This window comes from Misgurnus anguillicaudatus, chromosome 21, assembly GCF_027580225.2.
Source record: "Misgurnus anguillicaudatus chromosome 21, ASM2758022v2, whole genome shotgun sequence".
NCBI classification, from domain to species: Eukaryota; Metazoa; Chordata; class Actinopteri; order Cypriniformes; family Cobitidae; genus Misgurnus; species Misgurnus anguillicaudatus.
In genome coordinates this window covers 14718961-14745750 of record NC_073357.2, presented here as the reverse complement: position 1 = coordinate 14745750, position 26790 = coordinate 14718961, and the positions used below count along the sequence as shown (strand labels likewise).

Sequence of the window (26790 nt, the reverse complement as noted above, 5' to 3'; positions counted from 1 at the left end):
CCTTGATCTACCTAAAGGTGTTGCTGAGACAGAAGATGCAGATTATGGAGAAGACCAGAAGAAAAAAATGTCTTTTTATAATCCGCTAGACCCTGTGCCAAAGCTTGAATTCTATTCCAAAGACACATGGACGGGACGTATGAAGAGTACGAGACCAACTTTAGATGTTTTGCGCAAACCAGTAAGTGAAACCCCTTTTTGTGGTTAGTTTTATGAAAAATACATATCTAATAAATTTTGTTGACAATGCATAACTGAATCTAATTAACGACATTTTACATAATATCTGTAAATTGATTGTTTATAAATTGCAGTGGTGGACATTTTGAAGTTATCTAAGTATGATTGATTGTACAACAGAGTATGAATCTACTAATAACAAATTATTTTTTTTTGCTTTTGATTTGCATTTTTGAATGTTAAAATTAAAACTTAATGTATTCTTGTAAACCTAGCAAGGTGAAGAGGATCTTCCCCCTCCACCAGAAGATGAGAGACCAAAAGTCAAGCTTGTTCGCTTTGGATGGATTATGGGAGTTATGGTAAGAGAATAACATGTAGGGGAGAGCGGGGAACAAAGTAACGCTTTTTGGCTTTGGCTCTTTCATTCAAAAAATATTTAATTTAGATTAATAATTTTTACCCAATCAACACCCAAATATCTGCTACAAATGAACACTTAAAGTTTGTTTGTGGGACCTACTATTAATACAAAAGTAACTGAAGTGCAAACGTTACAACTTACCCCATAGGTGGGGTTAATTGTAACAAACAGAGGGTATGTTTTAACATCTGCTAAAATTTAGTTTGATCACATATAATTTAATAAAATTCTGTATATATACTAAAGGTGGATAATGTTTATATATCTTCCTATATTAGATAGATATCCACATATTTATCCATCCATGATCCTTCATCTAACCATCCTTGTATTATGAATCAATGCATATAAATAGATTTTTTGAAAGGGCTGCACAATCAAGACAAAAAAAATCATAATTGTCAGTTATTTCCTCTGATATTGTATCAACAGTAATCTTAATTTGATTAATAGTATTTACATTATTTTCATTTCATCATTGTATACCTGAGGCTTGATTGTAACACTGTGACAACTATCCCTGCTGTGTAAAAAAAAATTCAATCCAAGCTATAAGTTACTAAGAGTTGCTGACATGTTTCAAAAGGGTGTTTTGTCTTAGGTAACAAGACAGTGATTTAAATATAAGGTTGGATTTGATAACTTACACACCCAACTCAGAAATCGAAAAAAAATAACATGATGAAGAAATTTACTTTGATGCCTCCAAAACACTCTTTATCAATAGCTTAATGAAAACACATCAGACTTTTCACAAATTCACAGATCATCTTCTGACATGAAGAAAAAAACGAAAGCAAAGATTGCTTGTCCCTGTATAATAAGTAAAGAGGCCGTGCTACTGTACATTTAACCCCACGTTAGTTTGTGCACTGCTTTCATGTGTCCTTTAGAGTTTCAGTCTTAAAATACACTTTCTTATAAGTAATAATGATACACCAACAGTCAAAATGTACTACAGTGATTTGCCACGTCACAGTAGAGGGCTGTATTGGGACGGGACTCCCGCGGGACCCAACGCAAATCTCGCAGGAGCGGGCGGGTTCACCTTTGATGCGGGCGGGAGTGGGCGGTCAGATTTTTTTTGCGGGAGACGCCCGGGTCCCAGTGGGATTTTGCATGTAATAGAATGGGGTCAATGCATGAAGTTGAAAAGAAAATTAAGCTAAACATTATGTAGGACATACCGTGGCAACTTCTGGAAGCACATGCCCAGTGCTGTTATACACTATGTGCCTCGCGTCTGGAAGAACTGGTGAGCAATGGTGACAAATCAGGTTGTTAACAGTTAAACTGTTTGTTTGTTTGTTTAATTAATCATTTGGTGCGTGTTTATCATGCAGTATACATTTGAAAACTGAGGTTTTGTTTTAACGGTTAATGTTACAAAACACTGCTTAAAAAATTATGTCATTTTAACTGGGTAAAACCCCACGCGGAGCAAAGGCAGAGTCAAATCCTTGGTTTCAATGCGGTCGTTAGTACGAATTCAGTACTGTTTGATCTTACAGAAATTATAGTAAAGCAAATATTATACTCTAACCCCAAACGCAAGCAAAGTTTAAAGATTGAGGACATGACAAAGTACGCTATCAAAAAGACTCGAAACACCAAGTAAGAGCCCGGAGCGAACGAATAAACATAGGCTACATAACAGACTGCACGGTCGGCATATGAATATCTTCTTTATTTGGTTTGACATGTTTTTATGAAGAAATCCCAGACAGCAGACGACTCTGGGCCGGATCCGCACCGGATCAGCGCCAGAGCTGTTGACTTCGGCACAGATCCGAAGCGGATCCGGCCCAGAGTCGTCTGCTGTCTGGGGACAACCATATTTAGCCTACTTGCTTTGGTGAAAGCCTGTTCTTAATGCCAGTGGAGAAAACTCTGCTTAAACAGGCATTTGCAGTTCCGCTTCATTTTCCATATAGAGCACCGCATATAATAAATGTTCTCCGTTTCGTTTTCCATGTCTGTCCCGTTTAGCTGTAATAACAAAATAAAATGAGCCAAAACAAGAAGCTAACAAATCTCTCATGATGCGCTCTGATGCGGCGGATAAGCACTTCTAAATTAAACCTGAGCCGGTGGACAAAAACAGACAACCCGGTGTTAAAACTCTAAATACTTAAATTAGTCTGCGATCTGAATTGCCAAAACAATCAGACATACAAACAAATTTTCATACATATGTAATTTATTTTGATGTATATTTACATTAAAGACTGTAAAAGACAATACATGAAGTGAAAACATTAAATGAATAATAGCATTTACCCTGCGGTCAGTGCGGTGGCGCATTAAAAAACAAACTAACATTCCAATAGCATCTTTTCCATTAGAATTATTATTGCAGATCAAATATTCGACCATTCGTGCACATCCCTAATTTTAAACACAATAGTGTTGAAAGTCTGTTATTCTGAATGTTAATCTGAACCGATGTTTTGTATGAGCATGCATATGTGTACAGTTTTCACAAGCTCTGAGAAAATCCGCGGGAGCAGGCGGGAGTAGACACAAATATTGCGGGCGCGGGCGGGAGTGGAACACGCAGGTTGTGGGAGCGGGCTCTATGTCACAGCCTATGAAGTTATATGTCCATAGTTAAATATACCATAGTCACAATGGTCTCACCACAACAACCACTGTATTTGCAGTAAAACTGTTTATGCAAATGGCCTTCAATCTGACTCCAAAACGACAGTTTGAGACTGCAAGTTCATTATAGTAAAACTATGGTAAATAGTGAGGAAAAAAAGAACCTATACTTACTTGTCAGAAAGAATGCACTGGATGAATTAATTCGCTCTTCATAGCCACAGTAACCGATCGTAAAAAGTCCAAGTGTAAATGCCCTGAAACGTTTTCGAGACGGATTTAAATCCAGTCGCTCAAACCACTTCAGAAGGTGGTCTGGGATGCATTTCTGGGCATGTGTAAACACATCTGATTGATTAAGCCACACATGTCAGCGCCTGCTTCTCCTAAATGTAAGCATGCCACTCTCATGTTAGCCAGGAGAGAAGCAAATAAACAAAGACAACACATTTGTTGCTTCATGAAGTGATGACAGTGGGTAAAAAACTTTCTAAACTTTCTTACTCTGCAGAGACATCTGAAAGCACACCCTGTATATTTTCTTTATTTAAAAAAACCCCACAAAGTTTAGTTGTTATTACACAAATAAAAGTGAAAGGGTGTTAATCAGTTTCCTGTGCTGGTAGACTAACCACCAGTCAGACCAGCATACAGGCATAACATAACAAACATACTCTATACTCTTGTATGGCAACAATTGTCTTATGTTACATTTGACCTGAACTATTTTAAAAACGTTAAAGCATCTAACAATGAGCTTTAATAAAACTATGTCTCAAAATTACAAATTGCTATAATGAATTTGCTGCTATTGTGTTTTAGATCCGCACTATGGTAAACATCTGGGGAGTCACTATGTTTCTACAACTTCCATGGATCACAGCTCAAGCTGGAGTTAGTGAGTAATTCATTATCCATTTCTTTTCATGAAAAATTTTCCAGATGTCTCTTAAACCATTTGATTTAAATTTTGAATTAAACGTCAATCAAAGTCACCAAATTTCACACACAGAAATTCCTTAAATTTGATTTTTTACTTACAGTTCTTACGTTTGTCATAATCATCATGTCGGTTGCCATCACAACATTCACGGCAATGTCAGTGTCAGCGATCTCCACCAATGGGAAGGTTTACTCTGGTGAGTTACAGTGTCTTGTTATCAGCTTCACTTAAAAAAAAAGTATATTAAAAATAATCTGCATTTTTGTCTGGTTTTCCACCAAAAACATGATCCTTAAATGGATAGTTCACCCACAAATGCTTTATAAAATATGTGACCCAGTAGCGGCCGGTCACTACTTTTTCAGGGGGGCATGAATGTGAAACTCGTCAAAACATGTATTTAGCCCATCATGCGGTGCTACGCATGGCGATCAGATGAAATCAAAGTACTGCGAAAGCGAATCAAAAGCATATGGAGAAGTGTGGTCTCACGTACTTTGAGGTCAAACACTGAATGGCTTACATAGAAACCAGCAAGGGCTGAGAATTTGTATTTGATTTTTTAATTTTGCACCAAACCTTGCACATGGTATGGAAAATGTAAATTTGAAAAATAAAAAACAGAAATCCATTGCTGTTTTATATACTGTACTGGCATTTTACTAACATAATTCTAAACTGAAATGTGGGACCCATATGCTTCCATATGTATTCAGGTGGCACATACTTTGTCATCTCTCGAAGTCTGGGTCCTGAGCTGGGAGCACCCATTGGTCTACTCTTCTCATTTGCCAATGCTCTCGCCTGCTCGCTCAACACAGTGGGGTTTGCAGAGACTGTCACCAATGTTCTTGCAGTAAGACATGCACATTAACAAAGTGTTTAAATTGTTGTACTGTGTTTAATTTATTGTTGAATGCAGAGCCGGACAGTAATGGAGTACATTTACTTGAGTACAGTACTTAAGTAAAATTTTGAGGGATCTGTAGTTTACTCGAGTATTATTTTTGGGGAGTACTCATGACTTTACTCAAGTACATTTGAGAAGCGAATATTGTACTCTTTACTCCACTACATTTCTATCCATAACCGTGAGTACCCGTTACTTCTTCTAAAAAAAAAGGAAAAAAGAAAAATTGCAGAAACCCTCGATTTGTTGTTTCCCTTTTCTCAAACGTGATTGGATTGTGCAGGCGCCACTGATTGGGACAGCCTATCAGCTATCACCTTCAGCTTTCCGCCAAAGTCCCAATAGTCAGATTTAGATAAGAGAAGAAATCATGGACGAAACAATGGATGAAGACACAGCAAGTCCATCCTGGGAATGTGACAACCCTTGGCTCCACCTCGCCATACTATTTTAATTTTCTAAACAAGTTAATGATAGTTTTCGCTTTAAGTGTTTGCTGTGTTTACCAAAACAGAGCTTCATCACCGCTTACAAAAATTCAACCTCTTGAGAGTGGCAGGGATCACTGGTGATCCCGGATTATTGTTGTTCAAAATTCATTACTCTTCAAAACATCACACTCTTACTTGATCTGGACAAACTCAGCATCACAAGACAGGTTTAAGATTCCAGCTTCGGCATTTGACCACTGTTTGTTATTAAACTGGTTTGCAGTGACATTAATTTCTTAATTTATGCCAGGAGTGCAAAATAATTAATCTGAAACGTTCGTTATTTTGAATAGAAATCATCAAACATTCATTCTCGTCTTCTCCGGTTTATTTGTATTCAAATACATAAAATATACAGAATCCGCCAGGGCTATTAGTACAATGGTGCGCATATTTGAAGAAATAATGATTAATTATCACATGTTAGTAAAATATTTAGTCTTACAGAATACAGAATAAGATTTCTTACAGAATAAGATTTCTATTCATTTTCCTCTGAATTATACGATTTAAAGAGCTTAAAGAGCGAACGGAGTGAGATGTGTCTCCTCTTCCTGATTTGTGTCAGATTTGACCTCAGAGCTCTATCATTTGCTGTACAGCTGTCAATCATCTCACGTGGTTCAATGTGCACTGTGGCAGTAGTAATACAAAATTTGAAAATTTACTCTTGTACTCTTGATACTCAAGTACTTTTAAAAACAAGTACTTTTTACTTTTACTTGAGTGGACATCTGACTGCAGTATTTTATTTGTACTTGAGAAAAATTTAGCAAGGGGTAACTGTACTCTTACTCAAGTAATGAACCTGTGTACTCTGTCCGCCTCTGGTTGAATGGCTGCACACTCTGCTCAGACAAAAAGTGCATAGAAGCACTTTCAAAATTTACCAAGCAGTTTTCCACAGCATGTCCATTCCTTCAATCCAGTGCTTTTACTGCATCAGGTGGGATTTCTCTAATTGCACTTTATGCAGTGATATCTGTCAGGTGCTCATAGGGGCAATGGTGGGTCATTAGAGGCATAACCGTACTGAAAAAAACAGAGGCATAACAGTAATGAGCTATTGATTTTAAAAATGAACATGATTGTCATTGTGAAATATGACATGGATATTTTCATTTGAAATTCACAATAATATTTCTTTTCTCTTTAAGGAACACAATGTACAGATGGTGGATCATATTAATGATGTCCGAATTATAGGGACAATTACTGTTTTTGTTCTCCTTTGTATCACATTTGCTGGAATGGAATGGGAGACCAAGGTATTCCGTCCTCTGTTTCTATTTTATCTTCCACTTAGCATTTCACATCTTGCAAACAAAATAACTTTTATCATCCGTTCTTCTTTCTCTTTTTTTAACCACAGGCTCAGATTGTGTTCTTCCTTTGTGTAATAGTCTCCTTAGCAAATTATTTTGTGGGGACACTTATTCCACCCTCCAAAGAAAAGCAGGCTGTGGGATTCTTTAGCTACCGCTGTGAGTATGCTTAGTAAACATGTAATGCTAAACTAAATCTGCCTTGAACCCAGCTGCAAAAAAACAGCTACATTGGCCTTAGCTTGTTACAGTAGCTGTTCTAGGCTGGTCTCTTGGGTTATTCAAGCTGGGCCACATTTCTTTTGCACCATAAGAGAAACAATACAGAGTTGTAATCAAGGCGAGAATAACTTGTCTACAGTAGGTGGTCTTGGATCGTCTGTTTATGTGTAAATTAACCGAACCAGAAAACACTCAGGGGTAAAAACACTCTTTCAATTGACATCGCAAAACTTGCAAGACATTGTCGATATACCATAATATCATCATATCGCTCAGCCTTAGATCTTTGTATTAATTCCTAATAATATTTCTCCTTCATTATCCTTTTCTTTCCCTCATACTCCCAAAGAGTATTCAACTTTTGAGTAATATGGCAGTACAGGAATATTAAAGGCAGAGTAGGCAGGTTTAAGTCTAAAAAAGCCTAAAACATTTCCCCAAATTTGTTTAAACTGTCTTTACATACCAATACATAAGTAAAATGTAAGTACTCTGAAAAAGAGTATAAATATCGAGGGTCTGTAGACCTATCACGGTTTCTTCTAAAGCCACGCCCCCAAAACACATGAACGTGCGACGCCGACCAGGTCTGCTGGGAGAAGCATTTACCTGAGACGAGCGGAGAGGAAGGAGCACGGTGCATGTAGTAACATCATGTCAGAATCACATGTAATAATACACCTAACTTTATCACTATGAATATAAACAAATAGGATGGCTTTTAGTACTTACTATACTCACTAGCATATCGATACTGGTAAAGTTTAAAATATATTTGGTTTGATTCGTTAACAAACAAGCTAGTTATATTTATAAGACAAAGCTAAAAACAGGTTGCATTGATACAAATTTTTTCATTACCATCAGTTACACTGTGATGAAGGTGAATTTCGTGAAAGATTCATAACATATAAGGTGTTTTGCATTTAAGAGTTTCCGTGATGAAAGCATTGTTGACTCTGATGAGGACTAACTCCGGAGACAATACCGCTACCGCATTATCGACTCAGGGAAAAGCCATGCAATATTTACTCTCGTTTGAATTCTTTTTTTTATTCCTTTTTTTGCCTTGTTTGCCTTCGCTGACTGCATATGCAGGTACTGCAAATTCTGAATGCTCTTTCTCTGCCATACTTTTGCTCTTCCTAGAATTTCTCGTGCACGTTAAAATCAATCGGGTGTGCGCATGTGTGGGCAGATCCTGTAGCAACAGTGGTGGTAGCCATGGTCGCGAGAGAGACAGACAGTCGCGCAAGCCAATCATTTGTTTCTTCCCAAATGGAAATAATAAGCTGTGTTTAAAACAGTCGTGAAATGTCTACAGACACTCAAGTTTAATACTCTCTTTTTCAGAGTACTTACATTTTACTTATGTATTGGTATATAAAGACAGTTTAAACAAATTTGTATTTTTTTTTTTGATAATTCCTGCCTATCCTGCCTTTAAGGTTGATCTGTTTAATTTATTACGTTTGATGTTTAAAATGTCCAGGGCTGCGTTCTCCGAAACTACCTTAATGCTACGTCGTTCTTAAGTTGTACCATAAGCTGTACCTTATCGCTAATACATGTTTTCCGAAACGTTCTTAGTTACGTATCACTTCTGTAAGTCGTTCGTTCGGAAGGTTGGTGTGAAGCACTCTTAGCTTTACCTTATCCCACATGACTCCACTAGGGGCCATCACTTTCATAAAAGCTTACATTGCAGTCTATATAACTAAATATTTGTAAAAAAAAAAAAAAAGATGCAATACACTCCGTGTTTAATTAAGCAAATATTTTTATATTTAAAGAATAAAACATTCACATAATTAGACATCATTACATTGATGGTTGTTAGATTTTTAATTATGTTTTCCAAAGGGACATCAACTGCAAACTATTAAATGCTACAGGATTAAGAAACTATTTAAAAAATAAATTTTGGTTGATGGAGTTGGTGAAAGTGGCAGCTATACAGCGAATCCTACTATTTCATTTGTGCATTTCATATCCGTTAAATCTTAGTCTACCGGCTAGTATTTTAGCTGCATAAATAAATCTGGTAAAATTACAAAAAATAATTATGATTATTAATGTTAATTCGACTTTGCATCGAAGTTGTTTAATGTTTTATAACTTTGAGGCAACTGCATGCCATATTCTTTATAAACATTCAAAATAAACTTCGCACTTGCTTGTATAGTCTCCTAAGGTCAACACAATTTCCACATTAAAACTAATCAAAGCTAAAATCTAAAGTAATCATAATATATATATTATATATATATATATATATATATATATATATATATATATATATATATATATATATATATATATATATATATATTATATGTTATATTTGAGGTAGACAGACAGGCTCCAGAAATGCGTCCATTAAGCTTTATCCGCATTGTAACGACGCTTCTAAGCACAATAAACGCATGAACTAATGAACAACAACAGTTTGTTTTTATATATTTTAAGTGTAATGCACAACCAAGTACTTGCACGACCCACTTTATTCCCCTGTGCAACACACTTATTGGGAACCCCTAATATAAATTATCATTTCAAGTGAAGGCATAGCGGAAGAATTGGAGCAGTTTAAACATGATACGTTTGGAAATAAAGTTGCGGGTTTTGCACGGGTTTGATATAAAATATAGAAGGTTGAATTTAGTTGTTTGCAATTTGAAATATTTTTTACCAGATATTTCTAATAAATTGAACTTGAACTATTTCTAAAATGTTTATTTAATAAAGAACACCGCTATCTCATAACGCAGCGAAACCTATTATATGAAGTGAATAATTGATTGTCGAGCAATCGATATCAACCTATTCAGCACCTCCACCATGGACAGCACCCGCTAAGGTCGAACTTAAGAAGGTTTACCTTAAGCAACATCCTAAGGTATAGTTCGGAGAACACACGTAGGAAAGGTAAACCTGTAGTTAAGGTTTAACTTAAGAGTCTTCCTAGCGCACTAAGAGACAACGTTATCGGAGAACGCACCCCAGAACATGTATAAAGTATAAGTACAATTGGACAAAAGTGTTATATCATGCCTGTTGAAAAACCCCACTGTTAAAAAGCTTATGCTGGTCCAGTGTCTATAGATGACCAGCACTAACCAGCACAAACAAACCTGGACCAGCATGAGAATGCATCACTTGTCTACTCTGATAAGTCTTATATTCCTTTTACAGCAATGATTGTATATAATAAAAACTAACATTTTTGTTTCTACAGCTGAGGTCTTTGTCTCAAATCTACTGCCTTCATACCGAGGCCAAGATGCAAATTTCTTCAATATGTTTTCCATTTTCTTCCCTGGTGTCACTGGAATTCTGTATGGGGTCAACATCAGTGGGGATCTTAAGGTATTTTAGAATTTAAAGTATTAAGTAAATCGGTAAAGGAAAATATTTAAAATTGACATTTTATATATTGTATATTTAAAAAAAAATTACAAAATAATGCATGTGCTAAATGTTATTTAGGACCCAGCAGGTGCAATTCCTAAAGGCACATTGCTTGCCATATTAGGGACCACTTTGAGCTATTTACTTATCGCAGCGACATGTGGTGAGACTATTTTTTCATTTGTTGCATTTTATAAATCTTTTAATTTTGATTTGATTAAATTAAATATGCATCTGATTGTTTGAAAAAAAAAAAACACACACTTGTATAAGAGTCTTTTTAACTAAAGATGACTTATCTTTTTCAGCTGCAACTGTTGTAAAGGACGCTTCTGGAATTCTAAATGATACTTTATCACTCAACTCTTCAATCCAATGCAGTGGTCTGGGCTGTAAACTAGTCTGGAATTTTGACAGTTGTGAAATGAACCAAACCTGTAACTTTGGAATGATAAATGATTTACAGGTGATTGCTTGAGTCATTTTGTAACCAAAACAACAATTTTCTTAATACTGGTCACACTAGACTTTACTTCATAGTTCTCTTTTGAAAACCAGCACGTGAAGTTTTGTAATCTGTAATCAAATACCAGCCATCAAATACCTTAGCTATGGTTTAAAGGCAGCAAAAAAAGACAATTAAGGCCTGCTGAAAAAGACACTTATGGCATTGCATTGTATTCTGTCTTGTATTTATTAATAAAAAAAGAATGAAATCAGTTTTCAGAAGGAAGTAAACTCCCAATGTTTACTTAAAGAGATAGTTCACCATGCTGTGTAGTCCAAGAAATTGAACGTTATTTACAACATTATTAGTGTTAATGCAGACCCTCTGCTAATCATGAGCGCAATATTGAGATTAAGAAAATTGGTCTTCATTCATGTTGCCGAAAAAATGTTAAATCATTTTGATATAGATTTTACTAGAAACAATTAACTGCAACACTGCAAAAATTACTTTTTCTTATTTTTTTGTCTTGTTTTCAGTACAAATATATATATAAAAAATATTTAATTAAGATGTATTTTCTTAATGAGCAAAATTACCTAAGAAAATACACAAAAACATTAAATTTAAGTGAATTAAAACAAGCAAAAAAATCTGCCAATTAGATAAGAAGAAAACACTTTTTTCTGAAACACTTAAATTCAAGAGAAATTAGCTTTTTTCTATGGCAGATTATTTTTTTGCTTGTACAAATTCACTTGTCTAAAAACTAGACTTCATTTCTTAGTTAATTTTGCTTATCAAGAAAATACATCTTGATTTGAGATTGTTTTTTATATTTTTACTGAAAACAAGACAAAATATTAAGTACAAAATAATTTTTGCAGTGTAGTTGTTAATTCTTACCAAGGGGCTAATCACACCAAATGCGCTTTAAACGCTTGTAATCGCAAGGCGCGACACACTGCCTTTTTTAAAAAAGAGCAGTGCGACACGGCTTTTTATATTGCTAGGCAAACACAGAGTCAGCTGTCTTGTCAATCACATATTGAAGCGTGAGCACTCTTTTGCTGTTAACTGTCATATTAGCAGAGACTTTAAAAAGAGGATGCTTGCTCTGACCTTGTTTGAGGGTAAGAGGTGCACAAACACGCAGGAGAGAGTGAGCGAGTGGAGTCCGGTTCTTCAAAGCAACTGTAAACTTCTCTCACCACAACGTAAGGCCCGCCTCTCCCCTCATTCAATTGGACAATGGAAAGGCGCGAATGGCATCGGCTGCTTTTCCGCTCTCAGTGCTCCTTCAAAAACCGGAAGGTGTTCGGCGCGCATAAACAGCGCCCATACACTCACTGCCCATAGAATATCATTCAAAAAAGGCGCCTGCAACTGCCATAAACGCGTTTGGTGTGATTGGCCCCTAATAAAATCTAAAGCAAAATGAGTGCATTTTTTTGCATATGCATAAAAATTGAACTTTACTTAGGCCTTAAGACTAATATCTATTTCTCTTGTGTTTCTAGATACTTACCAAAGTTTCAGCAAGTGGGTATTTAATCATAATCGGAATATTTGCTGCCACTTTGTCATCAGCATTGGGTTATTTGGTGTCGGCCCCCAAAGTTTTTCAGGTAAACAGTGCATTTGTTTCTTTCACAATAAGATGAATTTATTCAGCATGCAGTCCATTGTTGTAGAGTAACTGTTGTTTTCTGACTTTAATGCCACAGTGTTTGTGTCAAGACAACATCTACCCCTACATTGGATTCTTTGGGAAAGGTTATGGGAAAAACCAAGAACCTCTGCGTGGCTACATTCTCATGTTTATTATAGCTTTAGGTTTCATCCTCATTGGTGAGTTCCTGCATTTTCTAAACTTTATACCACATTATTGCAAAGGTACACTATTCTTATTGTGTTTGTGCCTTATAAATATTAAATATTATCTTGGACTTCTTAGGTGATCTGAACACCATCTCTCCTCTGATCTCAAACGTCTTCCTCTGCTGTTTTGGTCTCATTAACTTCAGCTGCTTTCATGCATCTTACACGAAATCCCCTGGTAAGAACTATATTGTCACAAAAGACTTTAGGTTCACTCTTCACATTTCCACTACTGTTTGCAATAGTAGACTAGACTAAAAAAAAACATACATTTAATGCAAATTTTAATACAAATACAAAATTTAGGATTTGCATATGAGAGTCAGCTAGAATAATTGTTTTGTCACCACAATAGTCACGACAATATTGATTTGCTATTTCTGACTGTGCACTATAACCATAGACCAAGCCAGTCAAGTTCTATACTGAACTAATCGAGCAAAAACTGGTTCCACAAAATTGGAAGCACAGCGTTGTAACAATACAGAATTAAGATTGCTCTTTACTGGAAATAAAGAGACTAGTCCAAACTCTAAAAAACAACCCCATTCCATAATGCAGTCAGGCAGGTGACGTTCCCCTGGTATCTGCCAGACTCGCCCTTCTGACTGCCAAACTGAGAAGCATGATTCATCACTCCACAGAACATGTTTTCACTACTCCACAGTCCAGTAGTGGTGGGTGGATGCTTTACATCACTTCATCTGATGCAGCACAGTTCTTGTGCTTACATTAGTAAGTTTAAACGTCTTCAGCTAACGAATCAGAAGAGCGCTGGCAATTTTTACGCCCCCCACTCAGTGACTATGTCATCTTGCTGATTTGTTGTCCCTAAATGCTGTCACTTTCCAATACTACCACTTTCACACAGGGAAATCACTGGTGTATGAAAACACTCCTTATGTATATATGTTGAGTTTTACTGACATTGGTTATATAGACAGGAGTGTTATTTTAACACCAGTGATTTTGCTTTAAGTTTTTTGGTAATTTTGCTAATCAACAAAATGCATATTAATTTAAAAAAGTTTAGATATTGACACTGAAAGACAAAAATACTAAGTAAGAAAGGCATTTTTTTTTGCAGTGCACATTGTTAAGGCAGCACACACAAGAACTATTTATATAAGCATACAACGATTACCTGATCCCACTAGATCTTTGCTTCATCAATAACAGCTGTATTTTAAAGCACTGCTTCAATAGTTAAAGAAAACTTAACACTGAAACACAAGAGTCAAAGGCCCAACTAAAGCAAAGACTTAAAACACTCTCTTAATTCGCAAAAAATTTAGAATAATGGGAGATGGAAATGCATTTGCACCATAAATTCTGGCCTAGCGAACATTAAAGTCGCAATGAAATTGAAATGAAAAACTATATATATATGGCGAATTTAAACTCACGGGACTGATCATATAGCGGTTTCTGCCAAAGTGTTTTTACCATATATGGGGCTTGACGTCGTATTAATGCCCTTGCTGCTAAAGCGTGCATCAAAAATGCTGAATTCTTGTCATGTTTGCAGTTCAGACATTCACATAACCCTGCTGTGTGCATCAGATGGGTTTTACGAAGGCAGATGAAAGTGAGTGGTCGCGCAATTGACTCCTCTCCTTTTGAACTGCGCTCTGGCGCGATTTGCAATAACACTGCGCGTTCCGCGCCTGAGCCAAAGTGAACCGCGCTCAAGCCCACCTCTGCAAGCCGGCCAGCGTTTTAACCAAACCATGCCCGGGCAAGGTACAGAGCGATCACACTAATCAACCGAACCTCCAAACAGGCACGTTTTGGGTAGTACGAGTGCGCCCTAAAAGACAGGGTGGAGCCGGAACCTACCGCCGTTTTAATGTGAGATTTTAAAGGGACTAAAGCAATCATGAATTTGTGCACAGATTGTGGAATAAATCACAATATTTAGGATGGCAGGGCAGAATTTCAGGGGGCTGAAGTCCACCTATAAAAGGACCTAGTGACGCTTACCTGGTGGCTGGGCCTGCACTGGTACAAATAGAACTGGTTAATCAGAAACTGGTTAATTGATGTTTTAATTAGACAAGAAAATAATTGATTATATAAAATGTAAAGCTTTTTTTACATGCAAACTGTAGCTAAAAATATTTCAAAATGTAAACACAGTATTGTATCCAGAGCTTTCTGTATGATTTGTTTCCTAATTATCCTATCTCTTTTTCTCTGAATTCCTGCAGGCTGGAGGCCATCATACCGTTACTACAATGCTTGGATTTCTCTGTTGACTGCTGTTTTGTGTTTTATCCTCATGTTTCTTTTCGTGTGGTGGACTGCACTTGTCATTTTCGTCATTATCTTCTTTCTCTTAGGCTACGTTATGTATAAAAAACCTCGTAAGTGCTCTCATTGTCTATCTATATAATTACAAAACATTATGCATATTTTTACATTTAATAATAAGTGATAGGATATAAAGGTGCATCTTAATTAATTAGAATGTCGTAGAAAAGTCCATTTATTTCAGTGATTCAAATAAAATTGTGGAACTTGTGTATTACATAAATTCAATGCACACCAATTGAAGGACATAGGTGCAGTTTCCCGGACATGGATTAGCTTAATCCAGGACTAGGCCTTAGTTTAATTAGGAAATATAACTAGTTTTAAAAAACATGCCTTACTAAAAACATTACCTGTGTGCATTTTTAGGTAAAACAAAGTCACTGAAGTATTTTAAGATATGTAAGTGCAAGTTGTTGTACAGTTTGGAGAGCTCTTAAAAGTGTTTAAGTCTAGGACTAGTCTACTCCCTGTCCGGGAAACCACCCCTTTAAGTCTTATTTCTTTTAATTGTGAAGATTTGGCTCAACACCAATTCACCAATCTCAATAAATTAGAATATGGTGACATGCCAATCAGCTAAACACCTGCAAAGCTTTCAAAATGGTCTCTCAGGCTTTGGTTCACTCGGCTTAACAATCATGGGGAAGACTGCTGATCTGACAGTTGTCCAGAGGACAATCATTGACATCCTTTACAAAGAAGGTAGGCCACAGACATTCATTGCCAAAGAAGCTGGATGTTCATAGAGTGCTGTATCCAAGCATGTTAACAGAAAGTTGAGTGGAAGGAGAGTGTGGAAAAAAGTTGCACAACCAACCGAGAGAACCGCAGCCTTGAGAGGCTTGTCAAACAAAATCTATTTAAGAATTTGGGTTAATTTCACAATGAATAGCCACCATAGACAGATGTCAAGGAATTTGGCTACAGTTTCTCTTGTTAAGCCAGTCCTGAACCACAGACGTCAGATGCGTCCTTCCTCGGCTAAGGAGAAGAAGAACTGAACTGTTGCCCTGTGGTCCAAAGTCTTCTTTTCAGATGAGAGCAAGTTTTGTATTTCATTTGGAAACCAAGGTCCTAGAGGTTGGAGAAAGGGTGTAGGAGCTCATAGGCCAAGTTGCTTGAAGTCCAGTGTTAAGTTTCCACAGTCTTTGATGATTTGGGGTGCAATGTCATCTGCTGGTGTTGGTCCACTGTGTTTTTTGAAAACCAAAGTCACTGTACCCATTTACCAAAAAATGTTCTTCTTCTTCATGCTTTCTTCTGCTGACCAACTTTTTAAAGATGCGGATTTCATTTTCCAGCAGGATATGGCACCTATTATTGAAATAAATTAACTTTCCCATGACATTCTAATTCATTGAGATGCTCATGTATATACTCTAATATATACAATAAATATGTACATATCATACATGTTCTTGTCTACGTTTGTATCTAGATGTGAACTGGGGTTCATCTTACCAGGCAGGTATCTACAACATGGCTTTGTCCTTATCTGTGTCTCTGTCAAATGTTGAAGATCATGTCAAAAATTTCAGGTGAGGCTTGAAGTTAAAAGCAAGCCAAATAACATGACTATACTTGCTACAAATTATACTTATTTAAGCAATACTCTTCTAGGCCTCAGTGTCTTGTTCTGACTGGTCCTCCAAATGTGCGTCCCGCTCTGGTAGACTTTGTGGGCACTTTCACTAAAAACATCAGCCTGATGATCTGTGGAAACATTATCAAGGTACGAAGCATTACTGTACAACATGGATGAAGCTCTGACATTTTAAGGAAATGTAAAGACATTTCTTCCAACATTTTATGTAAGATGAAAATAAACCTGCCTGTAACTCTGAATTTGTAAATTACAGCATCTACATTCTTGCAACAACCTCATATAATTTAACCCCTCCATTTGGGTTTATCCATATTTTACCCAACCATGAATTGAAACAGCCTAGCTATTTTTAGAGTCTATTTTTTAAGTAGTTTATTTCATTCTCTTGCACTTTCAGGAGGACGAAAAGTCAACATTGCCCCAGCAGAGTACAGAAATGCTGATTGATTGGCTAATTAAAAGGAAAGTTTGTGCTTTCTACACAGCCTTCACTGCTGACAGTCTGAAGGAAGGGTCACATCATCTCATGCAGGTAACCTTATATGCTATCTGTTTTTAATACCTGCATCTCATGCATTTCCTCTCCCCATTATCCATTAACAATGTTTGTGATGGTTTGATTTCGACAAAGAAGTAAACAATAAAAGCAATTAGAACAACACAATAACAGCACTACATAAGTGCAATAAAACATCTCAGGTTACATATGTAACTCTTGTTCGCTGAGAAGGGAAGAGATGCTACGTCCCCATAGAGACACTTTGGAAACACCTCTGGCATAAGCGTGTCTGAACGTGTATATCTAATTCAATCAATTTTGGGCTCGCCGGGTGACATAGAACCCAGGAAGTATAAAGGCAATGTGAAAACGCACATCGCAAGTACCTGTCTGTGTGTGAAAACCACAACTAAGACCTGAGCACACAAGATCCGGGAGTAGAAATGAGATCCAACACAAAACTGTACAAAAGTGAGCAGTGCCGCATTACACCCATGGACCGAGGCACGTGCCCAACTATCTGCCTTAACTATTCATTTACACAAAGTCAGCTTTGCAGTCAGCAAACCTTTCCGGGCCGATACAAAGCATAAAAATAACTGCTCTGTTTTCCTGAACTTAGCTGTTCTGAGCGAATAAATGACAGAATAAATTAAACATCCTTCGGCTTATATCCTTAAAGGGTGGAGGGCAGAATGCCTGCAAAGTTATAGGGCATGTTATGTTGTTAAGAACCTTAAGAATGTAACCCGACCTAGGGTATAGAAAAGCCTTAACCATTCCTGAAGCAAACTCTAGACAAATTGGTGAAACTGAGAGAGTCCCTAATTCTCCTACCCTCTTAAGGGAGGAACTTCTCCAACACTGTATCCACAGGCTCAAATGGTGCCCCTGATAAGCCCCCCAGCACCATGGTCAGATCCCACACATGGGTCCTGGAATGATTCGCATTCCTCAGCTTCTGAATGCCATGCAGGAAATGCATAACTAGCTGGTCTCTACCTAATGAGTGACCGTCCACTAAAGTGTGGAAAGCAGATATAGCAGCCGCATAAACCTTAATGGTCGAATGAGACAGCCCTGCTGCAGCCCTGTTCCTGTAAAAACCGAAGGGAACTGAGCCTACTGAGCAGTTAAAGGGCACCAATTACCCGATTCATAATTGTATGTTTCCATTGGTGTGTAAGTGGGATTTGTACCTTTTGCATAATACTTACTACCTCATACCTTACTAATATACAAAGTAAACCATTACCCAAGTTTCTTGCACTACAACAAACACACGGATTGTAAACAACAGTTTACTTTCTGGGCCTGTTGACATAAACACCACAGTCATGGTAAGGAGCTTCACATTTAGGCCAATCACAATGTACTGTTAAGCTTGGAAATCGGGTCAATTTTAAACAATTTAACTGCAAAAAAGGCGCTAAAGTGAGCAGTTTTCTGTACTCACAGACGCATATGCGTTTGAATGTTCAACTCCAGACATGATCACCCATATGCCCTTCAAAAATCAGAACTCATAAGGGCGGTTTCCCAGACCAGGATTAGCTTAATCCAGGACTAGGCCTTAGTTTAATTAGAAAATATAACTAGTTTTAACAAACATGCCTTACTAAAAACATTACCTGTGTGCATTTTGAGGTAAAACAAAGGGCCCTGATGTATTTTACGATATGTAAGTGCAAGTTGTTTTCAGTTTGGAGAGCTCTTAAAAGTGTTTAAGTCTAGAACTAGTCTAATCCCTGTCCGGGAAACCGCCCCTTAATGTGTAATCTTTATGGAAAACCATACTTGGGCTGGCCAACACGGGGCTAGGAGCAACAGCTGCGCCTTCTGCTGGCGGACCCTCTCCAGAACTCCTAAGAGCAGAGCAATTGGGGGAAAACTACAGGAAGCCCTAAGGCCACTCCTGTACCATGGCATCCAGCATGGCAACCCTACCCTAACCCTTTTATGAATTTGCGCTGTCATGCTAATTTGCCCTGTTTAGTTAACCTGGCCCTTTGATGCCATATACATATATTTTCCGGAAAATAAAGCCTCTGAAGGAATATGGCTATTGTGTCCCTGTTTCACAATTTTTGATCTTCTTATTCTTCTCGTCAATTGTTTTTCTAGGCATCAGGTCTTGGTAAAATGAAGCCAAATACCCTTGTTTTGGGATATATGACAAACTGGCAGGAATGTAATCCTGAGAGTTTACAAGACTACGTGAACACAATCTAGTAAGTACAGTTGTCGTTTTCTCCAAAAAAAGTTACATTTTATTTTGTGCAGTCCTATTTTTCTTTTGTTATTCAATTAGTTTTCTCTTTTAGCAATGCATTTGACAACAGCTATGGCATTGCTATTCTAAGAATGATGGATGGATTAGATGTAACGGATGATTTGAAAAGTGCAGGTTTGTACATGTGTCTCATTCAGTGTCTAGAAAATTGTTTGATGCTGCAATTTTAATAAAATTGGAAGATAAGTAAAGCTAAAGTTTGACACTGTCTGTTGTGGAGTAGCAGGTGGACCTCCCTCAATTGTGAATCCGGCATTTGACGCAGAAGAAGTAACACAATCGGAAAATGGCGACATTGAGCAACGTTCAGGTGACACACATGTTCTGCTACATTTTGATGAACAGGAGTGAAGTATTTTTACTTACTAATTAAATACATTCTTTAATTATCTGTACTTCATCAGTGTTATTCTTTGGAAAATATACTTCACTACATTCGATACTTTTTACTACACAACATTTATAATACAAGTAATTTAATACCAAAGTAAATATTTTTTTTACTTCCTTACATTTACTAAAGTAAAACTTATACTAAAAAGGCACAAGATTTTTTATGTAATTAGGTAATAAATTAATAAAATTGAATATAAAAAAGTATGATACTATGCTTTAATATGTAGTGAAGTAAAAGTTTTCTAAAGAAAAAAAGCTAAGTATAGATACTTGAAAAATGTACTTGGGTAAAGTAAAAATACTTTAATAATGTCCATCTCTGTTTTGTTTTTAAATAAATTTGGCCATTAATGTAATACTTAAATACTCCTACAACTAAATCTGTACTTTAACCCATCTACATTACTAACTACACTGTCCTAACAACAGCAGCCATTTATGAGAATGAAAACATTCTTATTTATTCAACAATTGCTTACCAATGACTTTATACGGACGTTAAATCAAGTTACATACAGTACTCAATTGCAGTGTTATATGTATTGATGACTTTAACAAAGAAAATATTTACAGGCTTTTTTAATATTAATCATTATGATATTTACACGATTTTATGTTAAACAAACAAAAAAGCAACAAAATTTGATTGCCCAACATAAGATGACTTTTAGGCTGTAAAAGCCTCAGGGCTCATGCTTGTATCAGACCATTTTAAATGCTTTACTGAGAAGATATGTAACCACTTTCAAGTTTTAAAATAAAATGCATAAATGAAAATTAATAGCTGTGTCTCTGTGCTTTGTTGCACATCACTAAAATGGACAACACTATGGGTAAAGGGACACAACACTTCACATCAACACCAAAATCCCATCAAAACTGTGGATCATAGTAGTTTAGTACATGTGCCTGGTACATATGCTTGTGTTAAATTTCTTTTGCAGGTTTTATGTGAATTTCATGTTAATTTTTTGTCTCCCTCTGCAGATGTTTCTGATGGTCCTCCCAATGTGCAGGTTAAGACCATTTTTCAGACAAAACAGGGAAGGAAGACCATAGATATCTACTGGATTGCTGATGATGGAGGTGAGAAACAGCTGCTTGAATAATTAAACTACTTAAAGCCATATGTCCAAAATCACCTATCCTTACTATAAAGTAGCCGAAAATCTATACTTAAACGATGACCGAAAAGTGCTTTCAACATGATATCTTAGTGTGCATCAGATGGACACTGTTCTATTGCATGAGTTCACACAAGCTATGGAACCATCAAATTTAAAAAAGACTTAAATTTAAATGTGCAGAAAACGATGTACTTTACCATGCAGCTTTTTGAAGTTTAAGTGATAAAGGTATAAAGAAATGTACCAAGAAACATGATAGATGCAGTATGTCAAAAATGTATCAGATGTCATCAGATATCATCAGCTGTTTTTTGGCTGATTCTTCATGTTGAATCGGCTGTGGAGCGAAAGAGAACTCCAAATGGCTGTTCAGCTTAGTAAATGAGCACAATAGAAATGAGAAAAATAGAAGTGACAAAAGCAAAACAAAGACAGTAAAGAGGGACCGCCCTTTTTTATTCTTGTGACTTAATTTCTGAATTAAAAAATGACATTGTTCATACCTGTGCTGCTTGGCACATGCTGTGGTATTCGTTCCTTATGGCAGGGAGGCCCGCTGTAGGTCAGGTCTTGTCACCATTTCCCCGGCACAATGGCATTATACGGTCCTTCCTGATCAATACCTGTCATGTACTCATTACATCATTCAGTCCGCAAGAAGTTGTGCAGCCAAAACAGTGTCCTCCACTTTGGCTGTGTCCTGTATGTTTATGGTAGTTAGAAAGACTCGAAAATAGTTGGCTAAGATGCCAAAGCCATTTTCTACCACCCTCCGAGCCTGTGACAGTCTGTACTTGAAGATGCATTGCACAACAGTTACCCTGTGGTTTGGATATGGCTTCATGAGGTAATCCTTTAAAGGAAATGCCTCATCTGCCACAATGATGTAAGGTGCAAGTTGGTCAGAACCAGGAAGTAGAGAAGGGGCCGGGATGTTGAATGTTCTTTTCTCCAGGGCATTCTACAGGGAGCATCCACCAAACACTTCGCTATCTGACACACGTCCATCCATTACATACAGAAATCTGTAGTTGATGTCAAATTGACATCAAAACTATGGAAAATTTATGTTTGTAATTGTAGAATTACAAACTCCTCAGTTTAAGCACCACTGATTTAAATGAAATATAAAAAGAAAGAAATTACCTTTTTAATCATCAAGACTTTTCAGCATGTAAGCACAACCTAAGACTATATCAACAACAGCTTTACTTTATATTATGTATTTTATTTGTTTATTTATTTGTCGAAAACATCAGGCAATGTGTTTAAACAAAGCACAGAGCAAAAGCCAGATTAGGTGATAGGAGTAATATTCTACGGTCCTAGTAAAGTATTCCAGATAGTGGTAGTCTGCTGCTTCTTTTCAGCATAGCCCTAACTGCATGCTGTTCATTGAGCATGTGCAAACAAGCATCAGGGTGGCATCAGTATATTGCTGGGTAAATAGTGGCTATATATGAAGAGTTTGGTTCCAAAACGCAATAAACGCCATTTTTGAAAAAAATGAGTTACTGCCAAAATCAGTATTATATCAGGTCAGTAGTTAAAAGTAAATAATTAATTTTACGCAAAATCCAATACCCGCCGTGATATTCTGTCATCTTTTCTCCCCTTTTTCCCAAAATGCGACAAACGCCACAGCTCCTTTTTTACAGAATGCAATAAATCCATTTCTGATATTACAGCGGACCATTCACGCAATGTAAACAAACATGGCGGCGCGCTGAGTACACGGAGTCCTAGTTTTCCTCATCTACTTTGTACTTCGTGATCAACAAACAAAACAAAATAATACTTTAATAGCATTGCCAAACCTGTGATGGTTTTCTGTGACGGGAAAGAAACGTAAGCCATCAACAGCTAATAATTTCCGCGAGAGGCACTCGGTTGCTTGCTCTCCAGACAGCATCAAGCTTCTCATGCTAAAACATTGTGTTCTTAATATAACAAAGTAAGTGTTTTGGTTAATGCCATTAATGTTTATTTTTTAATCATTGTATACCACTAGTCAACTAAATAAATATAAAATGGTAAAGATGAATGCACATTTATACATTAATTTAATAGATTTATAGCATTTTGAAATAAAAAACTGTCATGGATTTATTGCATTTTGTGGAAAAAAGAATTAGTTTTTATAATAAATCTTTGAAAATCAAGTTATGGATTTGAATTTTTTATGTTTTTATAACCTAAAGATGCTATGTGAAAGTTTGTAACAGAAAATACTGGTTTTCATCTTGTCACTTTCTTGGTATAGAAAACACGTTTTTACCGAAATTTGTCAAAATGGATTTATTGCGTTTTGGAACCAAACTCTTCATATATATATATAAATATATAAACTATACAAACGCTGTAATTACTTTTAAATTAAGGGTTCTGGTACACTTTAATGCATTTCTTATTTCATAGGATACAATACATATTTGTCTCATTTTGAATTCTTTCCTTCAGGTCTGACTCTTTTAGTACCATATTTGCTAACCAGAAGAAAGTGCTGGAAAAAGACCCAAATCAGAGTGTTTATCTTAGGAGATAAGGATACAATGGAGGAAGACTGTAAAGAGTATGTATCTGGTATTAGTTCTAGTTTGATATGCAGAAATGAACAGATCTTTGCTGTAACTTTTTTCTTATTACAGCATGAAAATGCTGTTACAAAAATTCCGTCTGGAAATTAAGGACATCATTGTGATAACAGATGTGGATAAAGTGCCACTTGCTAAAAAGTAAGAAACATTTACAAACATGCTAATACTTGGACATAGAAACATGCACACAAGAACATAGAGGTTACAGGTGTTTTTTTGTCTTTTAATGTAGTTTGCAACGGTATGAGGACAACATTTTCCCCTTCAGGTTAAATGAAGAACAGACGGTAGGGGACATCCAGGAACTCAAGAGACTAAGTCTATGGAAAGTTTCAAACAAAGACCTTCAGTTCATGAAACCCAAGGTGTGTGTGTGTACTTTTGACTTAAAAAAAAACAGCTATTCACATAGCATTTACATAATGTAAAAAAAAACATTATGTACAAATATAACCATAATAGCATTAATATTGTCTGAGTAAGGTCATGTCAAATATTGAATTTGCAGTGAAATCAATCACTTAAATCAAACTTTAATGCTCCTAATTTTAACATTTTAGCCTGTATTTCACAGACAGGATTACACTTTACCAGCATGTGTATTTTAAACCCATGATCTTGCGGTTGCAAAGTTGTACCATACATGCTGAGCTACATAATAAAAATGTTCTTCTATTTAACATCTTTAGGTGGAGAGGTCTGTGCGACTAAATGAAATCATTAAGAGGAACTCAATACATGCTGCTCTGGTTGTAATGTAAGTATAGATGCATACACATAGTACCCTGTTGAAAAAAACAGCATAGCTGGTCATTGTACCAGAATTTAACTGTAATCTTATTTACAGTTATGCTTACGTATCAAGTTTGCCTCCTAAATTGTTCAAATACAAAACTGACAAATTGCTTACCTAAAAAGTTTTTAAAACAAATGTGAACCGTGCTGGCAAAATGAGTCAGAATGAGCAGATTTCCAAAAATTTGTTATTTACATTTTTACATTCTCTATTAAAGTGCCCATATTATGAAAAACTCACTTTTTCTGGGTTTTGGGGTGTTCATTTGTGTCTTTGATGCTCCCACACGCATACAAACTTGGAAAAAAATCCATCCATGCTGTTTTGAGTGAGATACAGGTTTCTGAATGTCCTCTGCCTTGAGTCTCAGATTGCGCAAGTTCAAACTCAGCTTCGTTGTGACGTAACTAACCGCTTCGTCACATTCAGTTTGAATTTTCCCGCCCACCACCCCACTCGCAGGTCTCCACCCACCAGGGAGCTAGAGAGAGCACAGAGAGAGCAGTCACTTGATACACTGTGCTGTCATCATGTCTCACAGAAATAACAGCAATTTGGATATTATCAGAGCCATGGATATGGCTCTGGATATTATGGATTATATTCCCGCCTACTTTTAAAAACAAAGTTTTAACACGTGGTTATTGGAACCCGGAGTAATCCTATATACAGTGTGTTACCGAAATGTGATGTAAACAATAGACTATCACAGACTATAACAGACGGTCACTATGTATCTATATTTCACGGATTATACGCGTTTGTGGACAAAAAAATCAACATTATACTTTCTTTTGCCTCTACCTCAAAATTAAACTGTGCGCATTCCGACTCATTTTGCCAGAATGGCTCACAAATGAAGATAGAACAGATCATCTAATGTATTCTTTGAAGAATTTGGTGTGAAATATAAAGTTCATATTGAAATTACTTGATAAGAGACTTGATAAGGTATCTGAGAAAAGTTTGAGACATTGTTGAGACACACTATAGGCACACACTGCTAACTTTGGTCTGTTTCTTGCAAGTAGTATAAGGCTCCCTCTATTTACACTCTGTCTAATATCATTAAACAACTGTAATGTTATTTGTTCTTCTCCTTTTGCTGTGGCTCTTTGCATTTGAGAAACACATGTTATTTTTATAATAATAGTGTTTTAATTATTCATAATACATTTTTGTTACAGTTCTCTTCCAGTCCCTGGTGTTAATTGCCCTAGTTCTCTCTATATGGCCTGGTTGGAAGCATTAAGCTATGGCATCCACTGTCCTGTCATGCTCATTCGAGGAAATCAAGAAAATGTCATGACCTTCTACTGCCAGTAAAGCACACACAAATGCACTGCACTGAAAATTGTTCTGGGTTATGAATAAAAGTGTAGACTACAGATTGTATGATTACCATGCATGGCCTCGCCCTTAACATAACCGTGAGCATCCTTTCAGGTTGTAGCAGTATTTTAAACTTTTTAAGAAGTATTTAAGAGCGACGGCAAACTCAGAACACATTTAATATTTGACTTTAACAAAGTTTTAATGACCATATTTATTTCCATGTATTTTTTTGCTTGCTTTATTAGAGAAGATACAAACAGACTATACAGGAAATATGTACACAAAATACATATGTAGGGGAAGGTCACAGTACTTCTTGACACTTTAGCTGTAATTTTTTATTCTATTTTTTAACAGTGAAATAGTGAGAAAAAAATCTAAATCAAAACTTGTTATATTTTTGTATCTTCAATGTAGTCATCCTTTGTCTAGAATTTGAAAAATGTATGGCACTTTATCTAGCTTCTTATGTCTCACCATTAGATGCTTTTAGTACTGGATGAGTTTCCATCTATTCTGGGCTCACTGACTGACTGTAATCTATTTCAAATACAGTTTTATTTAATACAATTTTAATTTTGTAATGAAAGACATTAATATGTTTTGCACAGTTATAATTTATGAGAAACATTTTACGTAAGTGACCTAAGCTTTTGAACAGCAGCGTATATATAAATAAAGCAGTATACTATTGCTTAATAAAGTTCATACTACATAATATTCTGTAGATTTAATGGTTAGAATTTTAAGCAGATCTGGCTTACTATGAACCTTATGAACCATAAACGTTTGAACATAAAACAAATTTGAACAGGGTACATGGTACCCCTCAGACCATGTAATTAATGGAAGGTACATAATAAAAATATCTATTTTGTTTCCTCCAAAGTTTCATGCAATTTATAAATATAAAATGTTTTTATTAGTTTTGTTTCTTATTTTGTGAAATTACTTTTTATTAATAAAAAAGTTTATAATTTAGAAAA

General features: G+C 36.2%; 1 protein-coding gene across 1 annotated transcript; it reads left to right on the top strand.

The window, feature by feature from the left end:
• On the top strand, positions 1–26790 carry LOC141353210 (solute carrier family 12 member 3-like). Its single transcript, XM_073859687.1, has 26 exons — positions 1–181; positions 456–542; positions 4031–4106; positions 4252–4347; positions 4868–5007; positions 6710–6820; positions 6925–7036; positions 10338–10468; positions 10589–10673; positions 10819–10976; positions 12479–12586; positions 12686–12809; positions 12916–13017; positions 15050–15205; positions 16594–16693; positions 16776–16887; positions 17159–17293; positions 19385–19491; positions 19585–19667; positions 19777–19863; positions 20937–21035; positions 23537–23648; positions 23725–23811; positions 23906–24038; positions 24363–24430; positions 25657–26790. Exons 1-26 carry the CDS (start codon positions 68–70, stop codon positions 25793–25795), a joined length of 2862 nt encoding a protein of 953 aa, XP_073715788.1. The 5' UTR covers positions 1–67; the 3' UTR covers positions 25796–26790.

Bases quoted from the DNA above. Each gene is read 5' to 3' on its own strand.
- LOC141353210 (XM_073859687.1), top strand. From the start codon at position 68: ATGTCTTTTTATAATCCGCTAGACCCTGTGCCAAAGCTTGAATTCTAT. The intron at 12,587-12,685 runs GTAAACAGTGCA...TTAATGCCACAG, and splicing joins CGGCCCCCAAAGTTTTTCAG to TGTTTGTGTCAAGACAACAT. The intron at 21,036-23,536 runs GTGAGAAACAGC...TCTTTCCTTCAG, and splicing joins CTGGATTGCTGATGATGGAG to GTCTGACTCTTTTAGTACCA.